Source organism: Haliaeetus albicilla, chromosome 7 (assembly GCF_947461875.1).
Source record: "Haliaeetus albicilla chromosome 7, bHalAlb1.1, whole genome shotgun sequence".
NCBI lineage: Eukaryota > Metazoa > Chordata > Aves > Accipitriformes > Accipitridae > Haliaeetus > Haliaeetus albicilla.
Window position 1 is genome coordinate 1973880 of NC_091489.1, and position 25442 is coordinate 1999321.

Below are 25442 nucleotides of genomic sequence, written 5' to 3' on the forward strand. Positions count from 1 at the left end.
CTTTTTCTTTTTTTTTTTTGTTTTTCTTTTCTTTCTTTTCTTGTCAGGGGGGCAAATCCTTTTTCCACCTCTTTTATTTGTTTTTCAGCCCCCGCGGCAGCAAGGGGAGGCCGGGGATGTGGCTTTTTCCTGCAGAAGGACGGATACAACTCCCCGGCAGGGACCCCCAGAGGGTTGCCCCCCCCCCTCCCCTCAGTTTCCTCAATTCAGAGCAGCCGAAGGGCCGCAGGGCCCCACATTGCTCCTGCAACCCCCCCCCCCGGCTTCGACCACAGGCTGGGGTGCAGGGCTGGGGGGGGGGGCAGCATTGCTCCCCAAGGCCCTCGGCATGGGATGCATCTCTGCGGGTGTTTGCACCCTCCTCCTGCCCTGGCACCCGGGTGCCCCTGCTCCCCCCCCCTCACCCCGGGCTGAGCCACCTCCCGGGCACCAGGGATGGAGGGGTTGGGGTGCAGCCTGAGCCCCCCCCCAAAACGCCACCCAAATCACGGTGTGGCCAGAAGGCAGCTTGGCTGAACGTGGGGCTGGAACGTTGGGCTGCTCCCAGGGCTCTGCAGTGCCAGTTGGACCCCCACCCTGGGACCCCCACCCTGGGCCCCCCATCCTGGGACACCCACCCTGGGCCCCCCATCCTAGGTCCCCCACCCTGGGACCCCCACCCCACAAACCCCAACGCCCCAGTAACCGGTGCTTCTGCTGCAAGGGGAAAAACTGGGGGAGCGGAAAGAAGCCGAACACTTGTGCTGCGGAGACGCGTCCCCCCCCACGCAGGTTTGCCGATGGGGGGGGGAGGCACCCGGGGGGGGGGGGCAAAACGAGGCGCTGGACCCCCAAACACGGTGGCTGCAATTGCTGCTCCGGCTGCTTGTCACCGGAGGGCAGCTGGCAGCGTGCGGGGACATGCACGGCCACGCTCTGGCTTTGGGGGGGACACACGACACACCACGTACCCCCGCGGGGTTTGGGGGGGGGGCTCAGCCGAGCAAACCCCCCCCCCCCCCCTTCCCTGCAGCCCGGTGCTCAGGGGAAGAGCACCCTGAGCTGCTCGCAGTGGGGGGGACAAGGTAGTGGGACCCCCCCCAGGCTCGCCGATGTCCCCCCCCGTGTTGCTGGGAGCGGGGGGGGGTGAAGCACATGGACACCCATTTCCCCCCAGGGAGGGGAGGAAGACCAAGATCGGGGCAGCCACCGGGGGGGGGTGTGAAGGGGGGGGGTCCTCCCGCCGGCTCCATCCCCACCCCCGGCTCCATCCCCACCCCCCCGGCCACACCCCCGGCCCCACCCCCGGCTCCCGCCCGGGTTCCCGCTCCCGCTCCCGCTCCCGCTCCGTGCGCGGTTCCCCGGGGGTGCCGGCCCATGGCGGGGCGCTGAGCCCCCCCCCCCCCCGCCTCGCCCCAGCAGAGCCGGGGCCGAGCGGGGCCCCGCCGCCCCCCCCCACCATGCGCTGGGGGGGCCTCATCCTGCTCTGCCTGCTGCGTGGGGTGCTGGGCGCGCCGGGCCCGTGGGGTGCAGGTAGGGGGGCCGGGGAGCTGGGGTGGGGTGGGGGGGCGGTGGGTGAGCTCCGGGGTGGGGAGGACCCAGGCAACGGGGGTCCCCGGTGCGCAGCGCCGTGCACGGCCCCGGGGGGGGGGGTTTGCCGTGGCCGTGGTCCTGCGTGGCCGTGGGCAGCGGGAGGTGTCACGCTTTGCCCGGGTCTCCCCCCCCTCGCCCCCGGTACCGCGGTCCCCGGAGCGGGCTGCGCTTTGGGGGTGTCTTGTGCCCCCCCCCGGGCACACAGGTGCGTGTCGTGCACCCACAGCAGCTACCCGTGGCGTGGGACCTGCCGTGGGGGTCCCCCTCTCTGCCCCACATACCCCCCCCTGCCCCAGCATCTCCACGGCAAAGGTGCTGGCACCGTGGGGTGCCCGGACCCCCCAGCTGTGCGGGGCAGCCCTGGGGTGGAGGGGAGCTGCCAGGGTGCCCCCACCCAGGATTCCCCCACCCGTGGCACAGCTGGTGCTGGCCTGGCTGTGGGTGCAGCCGTCCGGTGAGATTTTGGGGAGGACACAGGAGCTTCCGTGGGGGTCTCATTAGAGCCCTGACAGCGGAACAGGCTCGGCTCCCCAGGGCACCTCAGACCTCCCAGCAGCAGCGAGGGGCTCGGGCCCCCCCAGTGCCCCCAGGGAAGGTGAGTGTGACCCCCAAGCACAGACCCCCTTTCCCCATCCGTCAGCAGTGGGGTACATCCCGCCGGCTGCCTGCTCCTGCCAGCTCAGCCCTGCTCCCCCCTGCCTCAGTTTCCCCTCCTGGAGGCACTGGGAACAGAAACCAGCCCCATGGGACAGCTCAGGAGGGGACCAGGAGCTCGTTAGGCAGCAATTAGCTCCCTCTCCCCAGGGGTGAAGGCAGGAGTCCTCTCTTAAGGGCAAGAGGAGCAGCCCACGGCCCCGCCAGGTGTTTTTGCTGTCCCGCTCACTGGGGACAGACATCCTGGCTCTGTCCCTGCCCGTGGGCGAGCGTGTGCCGTCCGCACCGCCTCCACCCGTGCCAAGCTGCCAGGAAATCTCATGAATCTCTGCAGATTTGGTCCCAAATGGCTTTTTCATCCCCCCCCCCCCCCCCTTCCCAGTTCTGCGCTGTGTTTCCGGACTCTGCTCGCTCCCTGGGGCTGGAGCTGGGCAGGGAGACACGCGGCAGGAGGGGACAAGGGACACGTTTCTTTTGGAGATGAATGCTTGAAGTCTGCCCCAGCACCTGGACCTCATACCAGCCCAGAGGAGAGGACCGATAGCTGGGGACATCGAGTACACGGCCACACTGGTGCCCCATTGCTGAAGCTGCATCTTCCCCATCCCCGGGGCTTTGCGCTCCTTCCCACCCCGGAGCTGGGCAGGGGGGGGTTGTAGGTGTTTTGCCTCCTTTCCCCCCTCCATCGCAGCTCTCCTCCCCTGGCCGTGGGTGTCTATCACCCATCCCTGCACCCTGTAGCCATCCCTGACCCGAGAGGCCCCCGCCGGCATCTCCATCATTGCAGTGATGTTGCTTATCAGGGCTGAGACCCTCCCTAAACTCATATCACCTAAGCAGAAGCTGCCTTGCTGGGGGAGAGGGCTGATTCCAGCCCGTAGGTGGGTGCCCTCCCAGCATGGGACCCCACTGACCCATCCCTGTGCCCCCCCCCCCAGGACATCCCCCCGGGAGCGAAGGGCGACGGAGAACCCGGGAGACCTCACCGGGAACCGAGGGGACCCACATCAGCCAGGACCTGGTGGGGGGCACCCTGGCCATCGACACGCTGCCGGCCAACGAGACACGGATCGTGGTGAGTCGGGGCCCCCGCCGCTGCTGCTGCTGCCGCCGTCTGCCCCGAGGCAGGATCTGGCCAGTGCCTGACCACCGAGAGCTATTTCCAGGCTGGGCAGGGAGCTGGTGGAGACGGTGGTGGAGACGCTCTGATTTAATGCGCGGGGCCAGATCCTGGCAGCCCGGAGGGTAATTACAGGCCAGTGCAGAGGCGGCCGTGCCCTGGGGATCGCTCCGAGCCCTCCAGCCATCCCTGTCTGCGAGCCCTGGCACGTCCTGGGGCCATCCCTGGTCTGAAGAGCCAGGGATGCTTTGCTTGCCACGATGCCACGTGTGCGGCGAGGATGATGCTGCCGAGGTTATCGGAGCCGAGCGGGCTTGAGGCCGTGCCGAGGCGAGGTGGCTGTGTGGGAAGCAAGGGGGGGGTCTCTGGCTAGGGATGGCAGCAGCCTGCAGCGCTGCTAACAAACTCATGTAGCAGCAGTGTTGCCTCCTGGGACATCTCACTTGGTTCTCACATCCCGGCTGTGCCTAATTACCCGCCCTCAATTAGCTCCAGGTTATTTGTGGTGGGGCTGTGTGTGTCCCTTGGCTCTGAGGTCTCCAGGGTGGGGGGGATGTGTGGCTGTGGCTGAGGGTGGTTTCTGGTGGAGGATGCACTGGCTGTGGTGACTTGTCCTGGTGTTTTTTGTCCGCAGCTGGTTGTGGATTTGGTGGAATTAGTGCCCCCGTGGCACAGCGGGCAGGGGAGAAACAGCTGTGGCTCTTTCCACTCTGCTCGAGCTCCAGCATGGCCTCGCTTGTTGATCTTTGGGGATGGAGAGGGGCCAGAAGCCAGAAAAGTTCCTGATGTGGAAGCATTTAAAAAAAAACCCCAAACCAGCCCAAAACCACCACTGGCCACCACAGCATTTAGAGATGCTGGGAAGCCACAGGGAGGGTGTGATGGTGCTTGTGGTTCCCAGGAGGAAAAAGCAGCAATTTCCTGGGGCTCGGCGCTGTCGGGGGACAAGGGGTGTCTGCCCCAAGAGTGGGGCCACGTTCGAGGTCAGGGATGCTGCTCCTCTGCACGTCGCTGTATCTCGCCATGTCTGACCCGCAGAAGGTGTGATCCTACCTTGGGAGGTGCCAGCTCGGGGTCTGGAGGGGTTTCCTCTCTCTCCCCCCCAAAAATGTTCCAGGTATGGGGTGCAGAGGGGCAGCTCTGGACCCAAAGGATGAAGAGGGGTGTGATGTGGGGCAATGCCGCCGTCCCTCCCCGAGCTCTGCCCCACGGCAGCTGCCCTCCCCACTTATTCGTGTGTCTGAAACCTCCCCTCTTAATTCCTGCTGTAACCAAAGCAAGGTGACAGATTAGGACATCCTAATGAGTCAGCGATGAGGTCAGGATCTCGGCAGCCAGCTCCTCCGTGCTCCCGGCCCTGCTTATTTCCCCCCCTCTGGTTTATTTGGAACTCATTGGGAAGGCATGGAGGGGGACGAGGGCACAGGAGGTTTTGTCGTTTGTCACCCAGCGGTGACCTGTCCCTGCATCCCAGGGGGTTTCCAAAACCTTTGCATGGGGAGGTATGTGCTGGGATGCCACAGGTACTGGCACAGCTTTCCCCGTGCCTCAGTTTCCCCATCCACAGGGAAGGGACGATTACCAGCAAGAAGGGGCTATAATTGCCGTAGAGAAGAGGTAAGAAAGTTTTCCCTGGAGTCAGGGCTTACAGAGGAGGCAGAGGAGCGCAACGGCTCTCCCTGAACTTCGCTGAAGCAGAAAAAATTACATGTTGCAGGATTTTTCTAATAGCATTTTATTCCTTATGACTCCCACTGACCTGCAACAGCTCTCTGGGGAATAACACAGGGCTGTTCAAAGCGGGGGGGCTTTGCTTTCTCTTTTTTACCCCCGCTGACCCATTAAATGCTGGGCTGACGGTTCCTTCCCTGCCTCCGGCACCCAAGTTTGTGCGCAGGGAGCAGGTCTGGGAGCGGGTCCCGGGGTCAGCCGGGGTGGGGGGAGCCGCAGGCAGGGGGTCTGGGGGGAAGATGCTGGGGGCGAGGGGGGCTCAGAGAGGGCTGAGCAGCAGAAGCTCAGCAGACTGGGACGAGTGGCGAGCGTGGCGGCACGCCAGGCGCTGGCGCGGAGCAGCGGAGCAGCGCTTTCCCAAGAAAAAATTAAGATGCTTCGCGTCCCCTGCCCGGCGTGAACCGGCCTCCCTTGACAGGCGATGGCTCCCAGCTGTGTCCCTGGCTGGCCGCACGCCGAAGCGGGTCGGAGAGGCTCGATGGGGCCGGCGTGGCCAGGGCACGGGCTGTGCAGGGCTGGCTGTGCCCCGGGAAATCGCCTGCTCTCCCGGTGTCCCCCGAGAAGCCGCCGCAGAGCCTCATGTGCAGGTTCCTGCCAAGGATGCGCGTCCTTCGACAGGTCCCTGACCAGTTGGAGATGGCTCTTGGCAGAGCTGCTGCGTGGTCCATGCTTTGGTCTGCTGGGGAGAGGGGGCTTGGGGAGCCTGGGGGTGCTGCTGGTGGCATGGGCAGGCTGGGAGGGGGGTGCCCGGGGTCCCTCTCCTGTCTCTGGGTGAGAATAGTAAGGGGGGATCTGATCACTCACGCAGAGCCATGCCCCATCCCACGCTCCGGGGATGTCACCCAGGAGAGCAGAGCCCGAGCCCCGCTCCCCTCGCCGTGTCCCCCGTCCTCAGCCCCTCGCTCCTGCTCGGCTGGCGGCGATGGCTCGGCTGCTTTCCCCGAGCTGCCTGTTCCAAGGTTAATCATTTCCTCCGGGCTTCCATGTCTTCAGTTGTTTGCTTCGCTTCTAGTGGTCACTTTAGCTGTAACTTCCAGCCCCTGGCTCCGGAACAGGATATTTTCCTCCCAGGAAGGTTGCATCTGCTTTGCTGAAGTCTCTCGTGAGTCATGTCTCTCTCTCGCCAGCCAGCCCGTCCTCTCTGCACTCAGTCGGTCTCGTGGGTCTTCTCTGCACCTTCTCCAACTGCTCAGCATCCTTTGCTGGCTTCGCATGGGGTTCTGCTGTGCTGGTTTTATTGCTGAGATCAGGTCCCGGCTGCTCTGAGCCATGCCTGGGGGTTTGCTACTCCACGGAGCAAGCTGGGTAACACCGTCCCCTGTCACCCCATCCCTCCCCGGCTGCAGGAGGACAACCACAGCTACTACGTGTCGCGGATCTACGGGCCGGGGGACGCCCGTCTGAGAGGGCTGTGGGTCGACATGGCAGCGGCCAACAGGAGCCAAGTGAAGATCCACGGGATCCTCTCCAACACGCACCGGCAAGCCTCGGTGAGCCCGCGGGGCAGTTCCACTGCCTGGGGTGTCCCCCCGTCTCCTCTCCCAGCCGGGGATTTCCCAAGGGTGGCACCTCGCCCTGGGACAGCAGCATCATCCCCTCCACGTCCCTGTGACAGCCTGGTGGAGACCAAGGTTTGGGAAGCGTTTAGCCTCCCCCAGCCCCAGTCTGGGGCTGAAGCGGATGATCTGTGGGGACTGGGCACCCGCAGGACCCCCGCTCCCATCCCTCTCCCACTTCTCCAGGCACCGGCACCGGGACCTTGCTCCAAGCCAAGGCAGAGCCGGTGCCGGTGGGCACAGACCAGTCCCCCTGCATCCCCAGCAGGCATTTTTCCAAGGGTTGAACATGGTTCTCACCCCGTCTCCCTCCCACAGAGAATCGTCCTCTCCTTTGACTTCCCCTTCTACGGCCACCTCCTGCGGCAGGTCACGATAGCGACGGGTGGTGAGTCGGGATGGGATGGGATGCCCGCGCTCGGTTGGCATTCCCCGCGGTGGGAGGGCTGGGCACGGCTCTGGTGCTGGCTCTAACCTCACCCCACGTCCCTGAGCCCCAGGGAGCTCAGACAGAGAAGGGGCTGCAGCCCTTCTAGCTTTCTCCCCGTACCCCAAATCTAACTCCTGCCCTGCTGCTGGTGCTCAGGGCATCGGGTGCTGCTGGTGCCTCAGTTTCTGCACCAGTTGAGGGGATGCTGGGGGTAAAAAAAAAAAAAAAAAAGGATGGGTGAGCTAGGACAGGGTGGTGGGAGGTCAGAAAGAGGGAGGGAGCATCCCAGGGCGGTGGAGAGGAGCGTGCAGTGCTTCACCCTCCTCTGCTCGCTCAGGTTTTATCTTCATGGGGGATGTCATCCACCGGATGCTCACGGCCACGCAGTACGTCGCACCCCTCATGGCCAACTTCAACCCCAGCTACTCCCGCAATTCCACCGTCCAGTACCTGGACAACGGTGAGCCCTGCTCCGGCCGACCCTCGTGCAAGCCGTGGCAGCTGCCGTACGTGCAGAGCAGCAGGCGGCCTGCCTGCCTGCTCCTTCCTCGTAAAATTGGGCAAAACTCAGCGCTCTGGAGCAAATAGAGGGGCCGGAGCCAGGTGGGGGTGTGGGGAAGGGGAGCCCAGGGCAGCAGGGGCTGTTCAGTGCCTGGGGGGGGCTTTGGGTGGGGGGTGGCAGGGATGTTTGGCAAGGGCTTGTTCATGGGTCTGCTTAGAGCAAAGTGCTGGGTGTTTGGGGGATCAGGTGCCTTGGAGCTTTGCTGACGGAAGAGAACCGGTCAGGCTGTTGAGATGCGGAGCAAGGAGAGATGAGAGGACTGATCCACTCTGGTCTCTCCCCCAGGGACAGTTTTTGTGGTGCAGTGGGACAAGGTCTATCTTCAAGGGAAGGAGGACATGGGCAGCTTCACCTTCCAGGCAGCCCTGCACAGCACTGGGAGAATTGTCTTTGGGTACAAGGAGGTGAGAGGTGTTTCTGCTGGGGTAGGCACGGCAGAAGGGTCCCAGCAGGGGATCCCCGTGGGCCTGGGAGGAGGTCTGATGTTACAAGTGTTCACACGCTGAGCCTGGGCATTCCCAGTGCCACCAAAGCGCTGGAGACTTCTGCAGCAGCACCAGTAGCCCAGGGCAGGGCTGGAGTCCGTCACGTCCTCTCTCCCCGGCTGCAGATCCCCGTGCCGGTCCTACAGATCAGTGCCACCCAGCACCCCGTGAAAGCTGGCCTCTCCGATGCCTTCATGATCCTCAACCCATCTCCCGATGTGCCTGGTGAGTGGCTGCGCTTGAGGAATTGGGGGAGGCAGCTGCTGAGGCAGGGAAGCGGCGGATCCCGCAGGGATGCCAAGGCTCCCCAAGGCGGCTGGGAGAGGGGGCATATGGGGAAGGAGAGGTGAGATGTCCCCGTCTTTGGGCGCTTCAGGATACAAGGAGGCACTGCTTGGATTCACGGTGGGCGGCGAGGGAGCGTGAGGAGGCACGTGGGGCTCGGCTGCAGGGATGCCCCTCGTGTCTCACATCCCTGGGTGCATCTCTCCCCGGGTGCATCTCTCTCCGTGGCCAAGACCATCGCGCAGCCTTGTGCTCTGGGTGGCCCCAGCCCGCGGACGCTGTGTGCTTTGGCGAGGCGATGCAGGCAAAAGAGCTTCATGCTTCTCGCCCAGCGTGTTCCAAATCGCTGTGAGCAGCCAAGCTATCGCTTCCCTGATTCCAGCTGATGATGAGGAGGGGAAGAACAATTGCAAATGAGACCGCAGATGGACGAGAGGCTTGGGGGGTGCTGCCCCATTCCTATAGGCATGGGGGTTTAGGCGAGCCTAGAAGCTGCACCGCTGCTGCTCTGGACTGTCCTTGAATGTGTATCGTGGCATGGGTGCTGCATGGCTGCTGCGGGCAGGGCCAGGATCTGCACCTGTGTCAGCAGGACACGGGGACAGCTACATACGTGTCCGCGTGCTTATTCCACACGTGCCGTGGGCTGCAGGCGTGGGCTGATCTTGCTGAAAAGGCTTTTCCAGCCTCTCCCGTCCCCTCTTGTCATGAGGAGCCCAACCTCGCTCCTGCCTCCCCGCGCTGCACCCGGTGCGGTTGCTTTTCCTTGTTATTTATGGAGCCTGCCATCTGGCCCTCATTTATTACCCGTTTACAACAGTTTGCGTAAAAACCTCGGCCAGGCTGGAGGGAGCCTCCTCTCCCCGCCCCACCAGCCTGCCTCTCGCCGGACTGGTGCCCTCCATCCATCCCCATGGGCTTGCTGGCCCCTGCCTGTACCTCCTGCCTGCCCCGGGGGTGTGAGGGGAAAGCCTGGAGAGAGAAGAAATGCAAGAAGTGGGCACAAAAAAAAGCTAATGAGGTGAAGAAACAAGGCTTGAAGGGAAGGAGAGGAGAGGGGGTAGGAGGGAAGAGCGTTCCATCCTGCTCATCCACTGGTCTCCCAAGTGCGGAGCAGAGGTGTGAGGAGCCGTGGCCGTGCTGGAAGGACAGGTTTGATTATCCTCGCAGATAACGTGATGCCAGAGAAGCATCTTGGCTGGCATCACCACGTGAATTAGTGGCAGACATTGGGAGAAAATTTGGGAGAAGCTTGAATCCAAGATAGACCCCTCTGGCCCCCAGGATGAAGGGGAGAGAGAAGGAAGGGGGCAAGGCGTGAGGGAGATGGGGGGAAGGAGGAGGGTTTGGGGGGGAAGGCAGCTGCAGAGCAGGAGCCCCGGGAGCGGTGTGGAGCTCCGGGCGAGTGCTGCACTCGGGGGAGGCTCGCAGCCCCGTGAGTCACTGACGAGCAATGTGTTGTGCAGCTTCATGTTTGTTTAGAGCCATGTAGGACTGGACCACATCCATCTCGGGAGTCTCTGGTCGGGGAGAGGGGGACAGAGAGCTCCAAGCTCCTCCTAGAAAAACAGGGAAGAGGAGATCTGTGCCCTGACACCCTTCTTTCCCACCAGCACCTCCCGCATTGCTTCTCCTGCAGCCTGACAGCCTCCCTACACTGTCCTCTCCCACGGGAATGACCCCAAGGCCTGGGGCCACCTTTGCCTTTCAGCTGGGAGTCAGCAGCAGCCCCAGAAGCTTTCCCACACGCACCGGGATTCACGTGTAGGGCAGACCCCTTTGCAGGATGGGGAAGGGCACGCAAGGTGGGCTTGTGGCCGGTCTAAAGCCAAGGCTCCATGTTTCAGAGTCCCGCCGTCGGACCATCTACGAATATCATCGCGTGGAGCTGGACACCAGCAAGATCACCAACATGTCAGCCGTGGAGTTCACCCCACTGCCCAGTAAGTCGGACAGGGTGGCGCGGTGCCTCGGAGCGTGTTTCCCTCCCGTGGTTTCACCCAGCAACTACGACAGCCTCCGATTTACAGCCAAAGGGGGAAGCCGAGGCAGGTTCAGTGGGTACTGGAAGGGTGTGTGGCTGCTGTCCATCACCCGACGGTTGAGACCCTGCTGTGCTATCGGCCAGGGTACAGCTCGCCCCTGCTCTGGGGTCCCCCAGTCACTCTGCCTTTGCGAGAAGGTCTGTACGTGGCTGTCACTGAACGTCTCGTACGTACAGCCCTGTCTGGATTTACCAGCTCAGAGTTAACCTCAGCCAACGGCACATCCCACGTGCGTGCCAGCCTGGCTGTGCCGGAGCTGAGACAGGATGCAGCAAAGCTCGGCTGGCATGGGAGAAGCTGATAAAGAAGGGATCTGCAGGCAATTACACCTTACCCGATTTGCTCAGCACTCCCCAACTAAGTGACGAGAGCAGTGGTGCCAGCCACGATGTGTCTGGGAGCGATGTGCTATGGTCCCAAGCTGCGCTCCGTGCCGCTCTGCCAGCACCCTTCCTTGTGTGCAGCTGAGCCGATGGCTCTTGTTGCTCCCCAGTAGAACCCCTCTCGCCCTGGTACTTTAATTCCTTATTTCTTGCACTGACAGCTCTTCCCACCTCTCCAGCCACTGAAACTCCTTCTCTTTGCTCCATAAGCTGCAGCTAATTTTGCTGGACACTGGTTCACTTCAGGTCTGTCTATGAGACATTTTCTACGCCTCCACGCTCAGATGAAATTTCTTAAGGATCCTGTTAAATAGATACATTTTTAGTGTTCAGATCCAAGGACACATGCGCACGAGGGAAAGTCATCATGCGGTCCGTAAATACAGAGCAGAGAGTAAATCTGTCATGAAGATACCAAGGTTATGCATTTAAACGGTCTCTCCAGGGTATTTTATGACAATTTTAACAGCGGGCAGGGTTACTGCAAAGCAGATCATAAATAAGCATTCTGCAATAATTCTATTTTTTCTCCTTAAGACTTGTTATTTTGTTTTTCCCCAGCAGCTAGGGTAGCTGAGAGCAATATCTTCAGAGGAGCCACAGAGCTAGAGAGAACTAGGCTCCCCTTTTTCTTCTGGGGGTTCAATTTTCAGCCTTATTCAGGTCAGAAGTGGATGAACTGGGTTAGCCTCTGCCTCTTCTCCAGAGGTCCTTGCTCGCTTGCTGCCTCCACGTGGCAGTCTGCTCGGGAAAAGCTCAGGACGGGAAAGCGGAGGAGGTCAGGACTGGAGGACACCAGAGAAGTGTGGGCAGCCCAGGTCTGGGGTAGCAGCAGCGGTGAGTTTACTCAAGTGCGAGGGGCAGAACAGGGACCCCCTGGATGGAGAAGTGCCGGAGCGTCTGGGTCAGGATGGAGGGGTGCCAGGCGTCCCCGGTGCGATGGGGATGCTGCTGCCTTTCGGGATCCTGTGAACCTCTGGTGTTCTGCCTTCATCACTCGGTATTTTGCAGCACCAGATCAGCTCTCGGCTCTGTCATCGCGGGCTGTCAGGGTCTCCCGAGGGGCTTGTTAAAACTGCTGGTTTCCTTGACTTTTTTTGCAGACGAGACCTCTCAGTCGTCTTTTCTAGACAGGGTGACAAGCAAATGATGGTAGTCTACGAGCAGCTACTCCTCTCCAGTGTGGAGATATTCTTGCAGAATTACTTAGTGTGGACATAGCAATGGAGGGTTAACCTGTGTTGCTTCCTTCCATTTGAGAAACACCCTCTGTACACTAAGAAATGGCATAAGTCTCGGATGTGGTTTAATTCCCAGCTAAACAGAATGGGAGGACGTTTACAGATGGACTGTGAGTCCACTCCTGCCAGAAAGGTGCTGCCTTGTCCTGCAGGTCCATTGCAGAGAGAGGTTGGGTTAGAGACTCATCTGTTGATGCTCCGGTTCTACCCATGCCACCAGCTTTCAGCAGATGCTCCCTTGTGCCCGTGCAGATGCTGGCGCATCGCTGGTACGTCTCTCCTCTCTCTTTTACAGCTTGTCTCCAGCATCAGAGCTGTGAAATGTGTGTGACCTCGGAGCTGACCTTCAACTGCAGCTGGTGTCATGTCCTGCAGAGGTAGCTGGGATGAGTTTCCTTCCCACCTCTTCTCTTGCTAATGTTTCTATAGCTGGGAGAGCAAGTGCAACTCCAGGTCTGATGCCTGTATCAGTGTTGCTGTTTTTTTATTTCTATTTTCATTTTTTTGCTGGGGTTTTTTTTGTTGCTTTTTGGTTTAGTTAGGCTGCTGCTCTCGTAGTCTCAGAGCCAGGGTTAAGTGGTGGTCTGATCTCCAGTTACAAGCCATTGAAAGGAGACATTTCCTGAGGCTGGGGGCTTTGGGGCTGATGTTTCGATGCAGCAGCTGGAACAAGTTGAGACCAGAAGCAAGACTCACATTTTTGTTAGTGAGATTAAATGAGGGGGAAACTTATCCTGACTTAGGCTGTGATTTCAGACAGAAGAGAAGTGCAGGGCAGGGAGGCTGGGACAGGCTCAAGCCTGAAGGACGGCAGGTAGGTCACAGAGCCCGGGATGCTCATCAGCTCCCCAGCTGCGGGGGACATGCCCTCCTTGTCACGGACAAGACACAGCAAGGGTGGGGGGCACTTGCTGCTTTTTGGGGGGTAAATGGAGGATCTGGGGGGACGGGGCTGGCCTCACTGCAGTCCCAGCCATGCAGCAGTCCTGCTCTGTGCTCTCCTTCAGCTCAAGCAGTGCGATACAGAGCATGAGAGAGTTTAATGAGATTTTGCTGAAATATTTATTTAGAACTAGTGGCAGGGGAGAGGACCCAATAACACAGATCCTCACATGTGGCACGGGGACAGCCGTGCTTGGGAAGTGCCCGGCTCTCCCAGGAAGGTGTGCTGGCTTGCTCCCTTCCCCAGCCGTCTCCTGCAAGAGCTCGCCCCAGCATCGCTCGCAGGGCACCTTCATTCCTCCTTTCTGCAGCCCTTCCTTCGATACGCTCGAGACTTGCACCCTTTCCTTACAGGCAGCAATTTCAGCAAGGTACGAGGAGGGCAGCTGGGACAGGGAAAGATCCTGAGACATCAGCAAAGCGACCCTATAAATCAGCGTTGATTCACTGCCTTTCAGTGGGCTGGAATACAGCCCGAGCCAGGGGAACATCATTTTTCAATGACAGTTGCTCAGTGGTGGCTTCAGATCAGAGAATATTATCTTCTCGCAGCTGAGAGAGATGCGTGAAACCAGATGTGGCTTTGGTAGCAAAACCAAGCTTGGGATACAGTGGCTTAGTCTGGATCTTGTTTGGGCTGAAACCCCTGGGTTCAAGGACTTCGTCATTCTGCTTATTCCAAATTCATGGTGTTTGCAAACTCCATCTTCCAAAATCCAAGTCGCTGTTGCTGATGTTTGCTCTTATCACTTACAGTACGGTGACTTCTTGATGTGTTGGCTAAAAGCCATGCTTCCTGCAGCTGTAACTGCGTATCGGCAGCTCGGTCCTGAAGAGCTTAGGTTACAAATGGAAAGTACAAATGGCAAGCGTGGTGGAAGCTGCAGGCTAGAGCAAGCCTACCACTATCTTGTTGGCTTTCAACCAGGTTGGTTTTGCAAAGCCAAGGTGATCTTTCCCGAGGAAGTTGGTAGGGTGGCTTCCAGGGTTTGAGCTTATATCCTGAGTCCAGCTCAGTGATTTAACCCGAGTCCTCTTAGCTCTCTTCTGGACAGTGGAGTTTGTATTTTTGCTTTTGCTGAGCCTGTAATTGTTACAGGAACTGCACTTTAAGCAAAGATCTCAGTGACTCAGCAGGACCCAAAGTTCTTTGTGGCTTCTCCTCTTTTGCTGGTTGGTAGTTGGGTAAATTAGTGCTTGTATGAGCTGAACCCCTGATTCATATTTTGGTATCCCCAGAGACTTTTCCAAAGGTCAGAGTGCTATTTCATTCCCTCTGTTTCTGTAGAGATTTCTCTAGCTGGTGTTTTCCTGATGCCGTTTATAATTTCTTTAATGTGTTTTTCCTGTGCAGATGTTGCTGGAAAAAAAAAACAAACTTTGTGGAGATCATGGCCTTGCCCTGGCACAGAGTCCAGGGAATGGAAATTCAAACTCAGTCTATATATTTTTCCTATTTCTCTGCTTCTCCGTTTCCCTTGGAGAAGCAGTGTTGACCCTTTTCCTCCTCTGTGAAGAGGAACATTTGGGTCCTTCCAGCACAGCTGTACTGGAAACCCCATGTCTTTGGAGACTAATTTGTATATAATCTTTCCAGTCCTCAGATACTTGTTTGTCCAAGTATCTGTACACAGCGCCCATCGGGGCAGCATTTGGGACTCTTGGGCAGTTTAGAAATCACTAGCAGTGCCACCCACATAGAGTGGGCAAATGAGCATTATTATTGCTGTGTCTCTCGAGAATGCATCCGCCGCAGGTTAATACTGCTTTTCTCCGCAGATGTTCCAGTGGCTTCGACCGATACCGGGAGGAGTGGCTGTCCTATGGCTGTGGCCAGAAGGTGAGGCTGAGAGCAGAATCACTTCTCTTAGGTCCTCTGCTAGGAATGATGCTGATCTGCAGAAAAAAAACCAACAGTAGCCATGTCCCAGCTCAAAAAATTCACCCTCAGCTCTACTTGACCCATGCTGTTCTGGAACAGACTGAGTATCCCTTCAGATATCCCTTTCCCATTACAGCAGGACCACTAATCCACTTAACAGAGGATGTCTGTATGGGAATAGTTAAAAGATGGTCCATCTAATCCAGCATTTGCCTTGCTGGTGTCTTGTTTCTGTGTTGGTTGGTGCTGGATACTCGGTAAAGGTGCAGAGACCTCCATAAGTTACCAAATGGTGCAACTTGAGTACACTGGGATATTTTTTTCTTCACCTTCTGAAGCATGACTCTTACTCACTCTCAAGCATGAAGAAATTAGCCCTTGTGATTTTTTTTTGTCCTTGTTAGCACAATTATCTCCACATTGGATGAACTAGTTTCTTTGTCTCAGAAAGATCAGCTCTAACAAAACATCTGTTTCTGCTTTGGGGTTTTTTTTGTTGTTTTTTTCCCCCCCACTGAAAACTCAGCTTTGTTCCCTGTTAACCAAGAGGGTTGAGTGAGGGAAAAGAAGGTCACAGGACCTGTGTGAGGTCATCCAGTGATGCAAGAAGGTCAGACTGTAGGACTTTGCCAGATCGTTGTCATTTGTCCGTCTTAAGTGGTTCCCAAACTTTTCCTCCTCTTCTCCAACCTCCAGATCACCCCACCACCACATACTTCTGGCACTTCTGGACCATGTCCCCTGCTTCCACTCCAGTGTTTGAACCCCAAGGGCTCGGTAGCCCTAAGCCCAGGAAGCGCAGTCCTCACCACTGGCTCCCTGGCACTCTTGCTGGAGAGGAGTTAGGAAAAGTAGCTGTTCTCCATTTTCTTTCCAGTCAGATGAGAAGACCTGCGAGGATTTAGCAGAAGGTGACCGCTATTCAGCACCTCCTGACAGCTCTTTCTCACCGCTGGATGAGGATGTCACCACCTCCACGTCCTCGCTCTTCGTTGACAGCCTCACTACAGAAGGTAGGGGCAGGTGGGGTGAGCAGCCGTGGCGGGGACACCCCATCCTCGACGCTTATCCCTGCAGAGCTCTTTCACTCCGATGCCTTGTAAAGCCAATTCGTATCCAGATAAACACAATGACAAACCCGTCTTTGAAGCATAGGGCCGGGGTGGGAAGAGAAGGCAGAGGAAAGGAGGAGGAGGAGCAGCCTAAGAGGTGAGACTCGGAGTGGTATGGCAAGGGGTGAGCTGAAACCCTCCGGTGGGATGAGTTTTACGGTTGCATCGCAGCCTTTTTACGCATTTGTGAAGGTCAACAAGCAACTAGTCCCTGGTGGATCGATACCCCAGCGTCGTAACAGAGGTTAATACCTTATATAGGGGCTCGTGCTTTAATGTGCTTGGTCCTAGCTGGTGACTCAGGGTTGTCAGTGCTCTCAGACTGGCAATAATACAGCATAGGCTTGTAATTGCCCTCTGCTTGGGAATGGTGTTCATTCCAGCATCGGAATGCTCCACATAAGGACCTGAGTTTCCCCCGAGACACCCATGTTCTAAAGCTTGATAATCCTATTAAGACAGGGCTGGCTCCTCCGATCCTAGCGGCAGGTATCACTTCAATTTTGCTGCTTAATAGTCCCTAACGCAAACTGCTAATTAGAATAAATAGAAAGGAACATTAGTAATTGTCCTTCAGCAATGGGAAGGAGTTGGGGGGGAGGAACAGAGCGCCTGGCTGACAGAGTTGACTTTGAAAGGAGCAATTAAAGGAAGGGGGAGTGTAACACCACCACTGAGATTATTTTCCAACTCATCACCAATTCTTGGAAAAAGAACAAGAGGCTTTCTGTGACATAGTCAAGCATGAAGTTAATTTGTAATCTTGGAAGGAAACAAACAGCCAGCTGCATCAGGCAGCAAACTTTATCTGGAGAAGCACAGCGAAGGAACAAGCGAAGCAAAGGAGCGGACCCACCCCTCTGCATCCTCCCCAGCCAGCCCAGCTCACTGGCTCTGCTCACGGAGATGGTGGTGAACGTGTCTGACTCGCTGGTCGTGTGTCAGCGCTGCAGCCAGCCAATGTGTACGCCAAGCAGTAAGAATTCTGGATCAGGATTTCAGCTGGACTCACGAGGGTGGTGATGGAGAGCATCAGGACATAAAGCCTTGTACAATATATCCCGGTTCTTCCAGAATGAGATGAAGAATGGAATTGGATTTTGGGGCCCCGTGGAAGACATCTACAGCGTAACATCCCATTGATTTATTCGGGATGTATTGGCAGCATATTGCTGCAAATGCCGTAGTCTGAACACAGACACCCACAAGGGCTGGGGCCCTATCCAGCATTCATTTATTGTTCTGCTTTGCACATTGAGCATATTTAAAGACTGGTTTCCTCAGACGTTTGTGCTCCAGGTGCCACCTTTGTGAAGGAAGACAATAAACCATAAGGCACATGCTTCCACCAAACTCAGGGGTTTAAAACTGTCACTGGGCACGTAAATGCTGTGCAAAAGGTGTGTTCTGTCAGTGGCCCCGTTACAGAGGGATGAAAGCGGGTGGGAAGCATGCAGAATATCATAGAAGGCTCCTAACTTTATTTTTTTTGCCTTTGTTTTCTTCTTTTAGATGATACGAAGCTCAATCAGTATGCAGGAAGTGAAGGTAAGCCCTTAATCTTCTCTCTGCCTGCTCACATTCGTTCCAAGTGAAAACATGTTACACTGAAATCAAATGCACCGGGGAGCTGCGATTAGTCAGCGGGTTGGACAGGTGAAACTGAGATTGCAGGGATGTAATCAAGATAAGACTCCTATTGTCCTTACCCTGATTAATACCATTTCAGGTAGTGAAAAGTGAGTCGGGACCAATCTCTTTTACCCTGATGCTGTTTGCCTACTTTTCCCACTTAGTCCTGTCGTACAAACTAAGGTGATGAGTTTTCTCTTTGCATGTCATTCCCTTTCTTTGCAGTTTTTGCATAGGCACAAAGAAGTCCTTTATTCTTTTGAATTGCCCAAGCTGTGCCAAAAGCACAGTAAAATCCAAATATAAGTGCCCTTAGCCCAGCTCTGCCTTTTTCATCTCTGTTCCTGTGAATCCCCTCTCAGTCTGAGTGTGTTTGTCAGCCCCAAGGGCAGCGAACCGAACTGTTGCTGTAATGCTCTTACTAATTCCAGAGTTTGGGAAGGATCTGGGTGCTCTTCACCTGATATCAGGTTTGTAAGAACTGCAGTTGTATGCAAACCACAAGCCCACCCGTCTTACTTGAAAGCAGTTCATGGAAGTTAAACTGGCGAAACTGGGTGCAGGATCACCCTTTGTAGGCATGGAAGAAATGCATGATCTTTCCAGTTTCAGCCAAATTGCTCCCCAAATGGCTGGTAATGTCACCGTTAATGTATGCCACATAGACCCTCTGTAGCTCTGTGCAATTGCATATTCATAGCCGAGGACCGAGGGCAAGCTGGAGGGCTGTGGGTAAGACACACCGAGGACCCTGCTCAGCATATGGCTAATGGCTTTCTATCAGAGTGAGCAGCCAATATATAAAGAATATGGATTGGAAGGGGGGGTTACTGCACGGTGGTGGTTTAATCTTTCAAACCAGTTACTGCTATCATCCAAAAAGGATGCTGGAGCTCAGACCACAACTGTCTGGTGCATCTTCCCCTCTTGTTGAACCTGACAGTAGCAGGCTAAGTTGCTCAGTCGTACGTGCAGAGCTCTGAAAGGTCTTGCCTTGCTTTTCTTTTCCGTCCTTTCTTTTACCAAGGTCTCAGCACAGGTCAAGACTCAACTGAATCCTTTTTTTATAGGTATGGGAAACAGCCTTCCTTCCAAGAAAGCAGGCGGCCCGATTCACACAGGTACTATCGTGGGGATCGTTCTGGCTGTGTTGCTCATTGCAACTATTATCCTTGCTGGAATTTACATCAACAGCCACCCCACCTCCAACGCTGCCCTGTTCTTCATTGAGGTGAGTGGAGAACCTTATCCCTGGCTGGTTTACTCTTACTCTGCTATCAACACAAATCCTAACCTTCCAGAGGAGAGCAGGGAGCCAAGAGAAGAGGAGAGAGGAACTTTGGTAGAGTTCATATCCGAGTTTCTTTTCATGGTCCTACAGTCACAGCTAATCTCCCAACCTCCAGTTGATGATGTTTTAAACTTAGGCTCTCTCTCTCCCACACTGTTTTATTTTGCTCCCTTTCACACGCTCCCTTTCACACATTGCCTTTTTTTCCCCCCATGCAACGTTAGACTCTTCCACCTGCTTGCATGAGCAGTCGACACACAGCCTGGCTGGAGGGCTCAGTTGGAGCTATGACATAATTGAGATCGCTGCCTTTTGAATTGCCCAGCTGGATTTTGTTGACTAAAATTGTCAGACGTTACTGATAGATGTCATGCCATCAGCTACTGTGTAAGTGGTGGCGTGAATGCTCTAAATGGAAGATTTTAATTCTCAGAAAGATAGGGGGTCCAGCAATCTCCATCTGCTGTTAAAAGCCAGGAGACCGCTTGGTGTAGGATCCCGAGGCAGTCAGAAGTGGGCTGAATCCTGGCACAGGAGCTGCTGCAGAGGGAGCGAGCAACACTTAGCCCTCAGCCTTTCCTTATCACTCGCTGGCTTTTTCCTAGAGCACTTGTCTTTCCTCCATCTGTCCTGTTTGCAGAGACAGGCTTCAGAGAATTGATCTACGTGGCCTCTACCAGTTTAGTACCTGAGCACTTGGCAACGTTTGATGCATTTATCTACACCCAGCTGAGAAGGGGCAATGCAGTTGACCCCGTTTTGCAGATCGAGAGGAGACACAGAGCTGACTTGCATGTGGTCGCACGGGAAGCCCGTGGCTGTCCTCGGCTGCTACCCCAGGCACAGGCCATCCTTGTTCTGAGGCTGATGTGAGCTTTCATGTAAAGTTTCCATTTCCTCCCCGCTCCCCATTTTAACCTTATTAGTGGGTCAGCTCAGTGAGATCGATGCATTGTAATGAACTCTTCTAAGCACGAAGCAATTTTTAAAAATTTATTTTTATTAATAAGAAGTCAAACTTGCACAAAGACAGCATTGTTTTTGTTTCAGGACCAAGTTTCCAATTTCCCTGCAGGCTTGGTGTGAAAGGCTCTGTCATAGCTTCTGATGAGTCTTTGTTTCTGTCCACAGCGAAGGCCACATCACTGGCCCGCCATGAAATTCCGAAATCACACCAACCATGCAACGTACTCAGAGGTAGAGCCGGCCAGCCAGGAGAAGGAGGGCTTTGTCGAAGCAGAGCAGTGCTGAGCGCTTCTCCCCCTGCGTCTCAAACCTCCCATGTCTCAAGTGTTGGAGTCTTCTGTTATTCTATTGCAAAGTCTTTCCCCTCTTGGAAAAAGAAACAGCAAGTAGAGGAAAAAGACCCAATGGAGCATTTGAAAAGAATGAGTCAGGGCGATGTGAGGCTGGACTTGCCGGGATTCCTCATGAGACAGCAGAGCTCTCAGCGGCAGCAGTCAGTTGTGACATTGGACCCTGCCTGCAGCCTGGCACCGAAGCCCTGGATGTGGTGGTAGAAAAAAGCGTAGTCAATTTTTTAGCTTGGCATGGGTTTTTTTGTTCTGTGGTTGGGCTTCTCCCCACTGTGTGTGGCTGACCTCTCCCCTCCTCTACCAGGAGTCTTAACAGGGGCAGCAAAGGGGGGGCAAATCTCGGTCCGGGCAAAATACACAGTTGCCTCAAGCAGCAGGCTCTTGGGGACAGCAAAACAGATGCTTTTTGCTGCATACTCTGGCTCTGCCTGCACTCAGGAAAGTCGGGCTGGTTGCGTCTGCCCCTCTCCATGGAGAGGCTGGTACTTGGGGGTAGATGCTGTTGGTGGCCCAGGAGGGGTAAGGTTGGCTCCCCAGGGCTCGCCTCCCCTCTCCCATCCCCTCTCCCCCAGCTCTGTCCCTTTCTCTGCTCTCCTCTTCACCTTCTTTTGGGGCAGGTGACATTTAATTTTGTCTTCACGGCTGAGAAGCCTTGAGCCCCTGTCTTTTCATCCTGCAGTTGGTCTTCCACCACCGTGGCTTCAACTCCCTTTCCTCTTCTCCTTTCAAAGCAACAGCTTCCACCCCCTGCTCCAGAGAAAGGGAAACCTGATCTATTTTAAGGGCAAAACCCTGCAGAGGATTCACCTTCAGGATGTTTGTGAGCCAATGGCTCTGATGCACTTTTTGGCATCTAATTCGTTTGCTAAATTACTAATTATGACCCTTTCCCTAAAGGAGACAGAGTGTGAAAAATTCTTAGATTCCTTCAAAATACGTCCTCGTGGCGTGGCCACTAATGCAGCAGGAACAGAGTAGGTTTCGATGGAAGAGGATGGGGACAGAGCACTAGCAAAAGCAGTGTCCTCCCACAGGCTAAATCCTGAAGTAAATCCAAGCTCATTCATGGGCATTTCACATAAATAAGGAGTGAGGGCCTACATGCCTTGATACCATTGAAAAAAATCTAAAAATCACCTTGTTGATACCACAGTTTTTAGAGCCTACTCAAGTCAGTGGAATTTTTTCTATTTTTTTTTATTTTGTTATGTCTGTGATAGGCCCCTGGTCTGGATTTGTACATATATTGTGATTCCAGAATCTGACCCTAACTAAGGGCTTTGACACTAGACCTCTCAGGGTTTTCTACTCCTTCTGTGCAATCAGAATTCAAGACTAATCTGTAGAAATACTCTACCCTACTTCCACAGACACCAGCTGCAGGATTGGGCCCTAAACTGACAAAAGCTTGTATAAAAAAAGAGAGTCCAAAGTCCAGTGTAAGGTAAAGTTTTCTTTACCCCACTAAAAATGGTCTTGGTTGTATGGGGCTTTTTTTCTTTTTCTTTTTTTTTTTTTTAATTTTCTCTTGATCCTCAGTTATTTATTCTGATAATCATGTTTGGTGCATATTTTATCCACTGGCTGGTTCAGCTGTCACTGGTGGTGATTACTGCCAAAGGCAGGGTCTGTCTAATTAATGTTTTCCTTCTCATCTGCTGAATTTATATAGCCATTAAAGATAAATATGGATGCTTTGTGGCATTTAGACCCCAGATTATACTTTCTCATACATAGCCACTAGGGAGACTTTTGCTGCATCTTATTATGGCATAAAGGCACCAAAATGCTCAAATGGGGTAAGTCAGACTGAGTCGTGCCAAGTTGTTATGGCCCAGACAGTCTCTCTTTAGACTTATTTTGAAGATAAACTTTATTCCCAAATAAAGCTTTCAGCTGGAAGGTTGTTTTCTTCCCCTGTTTCCCTGAAGTAGAAAGAATTCAAAGGGATGCTGTCATCTAGTTTTTGCCCAGGATCTGATCTCCTTTGAAATGGTTATGAGCTGGTAAGGAATTTTCTCTAGATTTAACTCTTTCCAAATAATGGCCTTGTTTTTACTGTTTTTTCTGAACCTGCATGCACAGTAACAGCAAGATTTTGGGTACTCCTCTTCCCCTAGAGCCCCTAGAAATGCTAGGAAACATCCAAGAGTACTGAAATGCTGCAAATTTAAAAGAAAACAGACTTTAAATAGCATGTAATTGAGCTGTATAAATCACTGGTGCATTACTGCAGCCAGGATCTTAGAAGGATTCAGCAGAGGATCAGATACTCAGGTGGAGAATAACAACATCCAAGTGCCATAGCATAGAAATGGCACAGAAATGGCTGAGATATGTAAACCACCCATACTTCAGGGGAGATGCCAAGTTCTGAGTGCCTGGAGTAAAAAAGGCTTTTTTTTTTTCTTTTTTTCTTTTTTTCCCCCCCCTTTAAGGAAAGAAACAAACAAAACCAGGCTATTCTGTAGCTGTGCACCAGATGTTTGGTCTACCTTCTACTGATGAATATGTTTTGGGTTATTGTCAGGTAGAGTGTTAACAGCTCCAATTCATCATCTCTAAGACCTTGTGGTAGAGTAGATGGAGAAGTTACTGCCCATAGTCATGTGCGTGCTCTGAGGTGAAGGTTTGGATCCACCCAGCATCTCCCACTGCCCAGCCTGGAGAAACAAGGCACTTACATGCTGTGTTTCAAGAAGGAGGGAAAAAAAATATTCTGTCCTACCTTTCAACATGAGGTCTAGCTCTGGGCACTTGAAGTTCACATCTGGGAAGCTTGAGAGTCAGCAGGGAGCAATCTTTTCTGAATATTCTTTGCACATGGCTTTGTAGTGGAAGAGAAGAGGTTGTCTATTAACTTCCAGAAAGCCCGACGGTAACGTTGCCGATGCCTAGAAGAAAGAGAAAAATGTCTTTACCATCAACAAGTACTGCTCTCATGGTGAAGAGGAGAGGGGAGTCTGGGTGCAAGTGTAACGTTGGCTGCACCAAGTCAAATGCCTCAGGATCGATACTCCTTTCCTATCTGTGTAACTCTGACTTCAAGATGCCGGTTAATCTTGCTAGTCTCGAGTGCCGAAGCAAGAACATAATGATGGCGACTATGACATAAAGAGAGTTTGATTTTTGCTTTTAATCCTGTGGCTTCTCTAGCCACTTCTTGAGGTTTTCCTCTGGATTCTGATGAACCCAGTATTTGGGCTTGCTTCAGAGCAGACTGCAAAATGTACATGTGTATATTGACCTGTATATTTTATAGCTATAAAATGGGCTGGGGCTGTTAGCTGTGCTCAGTCCATTGCTCAGCTGGTTAAAAGAAGATGCAAAACACAAACAACTGCTACAGCTCCTCATTTGTCTTTCCAAGCACCATGCCCTGGTAGTTTGTGGCAACTGCTGAGTGTGTTGTTTGGGCTAAGGCAGCTGCCTGTCATCAGGCAGAAAATGACATCACATATCTGCTCCGTGGCCACTCATCTGCATTCAGCAGTTGGGAAAACACAGCACAGGGTTTACCAGAGACCAATGAGAGGTTGGTTCTGCTCCTATGAAAGTTGGGGGCTAACCCCCCCATTTTTTACATCGATGGGAGCACAACCCACATCAAAAAATATTCTCTTAATAACTAAAGGCCTACTTTCCACATACTTGAATTTACAGCACAGCTGGACTATTTGAGGGACTAAAGGCACTTTAACTGTCTTTTAATGCAATGTATTTACTATGGATTATCTGCATGGAATACAGTCAATATTAAAAAAAAATCTTCCTTTTGGACTGCTTTGTTTTCAAAATAAAACATGTAAAGAATTATTGGTCATGTTATGTGAACTTCGAAGCAGGATGGGAATTATTTTCATCCTGTATTATTTTAATTGACACTATAAGAATATAAGGATTTTTTTTTAAGACATCCTTTTCTGTCTTAGTAATAACACATCATTATCAGGAGGTGTTCCCAGGACGCATCTAGGATAAAAACTAATGTAATTGAGGTTTGAATCAAGACTATAATTTTCTTCTCATTTCATTCTGCTCAGCTTATCTAGAGGTGGGGTTTTTTTGCAGGCTTCTCAACTTGAACAATTACGTTTGCTTGGCCCATTTGACTTTTTGACAGCAGTCAGATTTAGCGTTTTGAACTCTGCACTAGCACCAAATTATTTCAAAAATGTAAATCGCTTTAAAGGTCATTATCTGAGACCTCTGGGTAGCACCTCCATGTTTACGCTTCCTTTGCTATTGTACGTTAAAAGTACGAACAAACGGGCATGCTGCAGTAACTGAAAGGAGATGATGAACTGTAGGAAAAGGCCCATTTTGCAATTAACTACGGATATCAATAGATTGATTCCTGTGGGAGCTTTGATAGCACTGCTTCCATGTGTGTTACACCTTGAGTAGCTGATAAGGGCATAGCCACAACAAGGACTTACCTGTAACCCTTTGCATGCACTTACCTTCCAAACTGCTGTATCATGTAGAAATTCCCAAGGCAGCAGAAAAAATGGAGCAATTCAGTCCTGCTTCACAAGAGGTTAAGTATGAGCCTCGTTAGAGACACACCGAGAGAGAAGGATGTTTGGAGCTGTAGTTAACGTACGGGGTTGTGGTCCAGGAGATGCAAGTCTCCGATAGTAAAAGATCTCCTGGTATCTCAGCTGCTCATCTGTAATATGTGAACAATAGCACCATGTTTTGCCTGTGGCTATTTAAATTGTAAACTCCCCAGGCTGGAGCTGTTCCCTAGCATGTATGTGTACTGTTCTTGGCCTTGATTCTGCTCAAGGAGCTAAATGCATAATTTTCTAAGCGTAACTTTGTCCCTACTGCCCTTCCGAACTGAATGTCACCATTTTTTGTACCTCCTTTCAATGGCTATGACCATGTTGCAATACTGGAAAAAGAAGAAATACATGAGCTTCTTCTCATTTTCCCTTTCACCTTCCCAAGCCCCTCACACCTTGTTCATCCCCTCTTCCCCAGGAGTCTTTTCTAGGTTGGGAGAAACTGTGCTAACACAATACAAGCAGCTATAAGTAAATTTAAACATGATAAAAGAATTCTGCTCTCCCAATGCCTTGTTCTATTTTTCTGAACAGAGATGTAGCAGATATATAATTAGAATATATATATTCTCTCTGTTTTTATATATATACACATACATACACAGAGAAGCAAATACTTTATAATATATAAA

The 25442-nt window shown here is 53.6% G+C and overlaps 1 protein-coding gene across 1 annotated transcript; it reads left to right on the forward strand.

Moving 5' to 3' along the window:
• Nucleotides 1-1304: 1304 nt before the first annotated feature.
• On the forward strand, nt 1305-24055 carry PLXDC1 (plexin domain containing 1). The gene is made up of 14 exons (XM_069786422.1): nt 1305-1512; nt 3165-3301; nt 6424-6567; nt 6952-7021; nt 7401-7523; nt 7911-8029; nt 8236-8335; nt 10243-10338; nt 12360-12441; nt 14786-14846; nt 15766-15901; nt 17513-17548; nt 18703-18863; nt 20055-24055. Exons 1-14 carry the CDS (start codon nt 1440-1442, stop codon nt 20172-20174), a joined length of 1458 nt encoding a protein of 485 aa, XP_069642523.1. The 5' UTR covers nt 1305-1439; the 3' UTR covers nt 20175-24055.
• Nucleotides 24056-25442: the final 1387 nt, after the last annotated feature.

Excerpts from the sequence above, each read along its gene's own strand:
- PLXDC1 (XM_069786422.1), top strand. The coding sequence starts at position 1,440 with ATGCGCTGGGGGGGCCTCATCCTGCTCTGCCTGCTGCGTGGGGTGCTG. Across the intron at positions 10,339-12,359 it reads GGAGTTCACCCCACTGCCCA|CTTGTCTCCAGCATCAGAGC; the intron begins GTAAGTCGGACA and ends TCTCTTTTACAG. Across the intron at positions 17,549-18,702 it reads TCAGTATGCAGGAAGTGAAG|GTATGGGAAACAGCCTTCCT; the intron begins GTAAGCCCTTAA and ends CTTTTTTTATAG.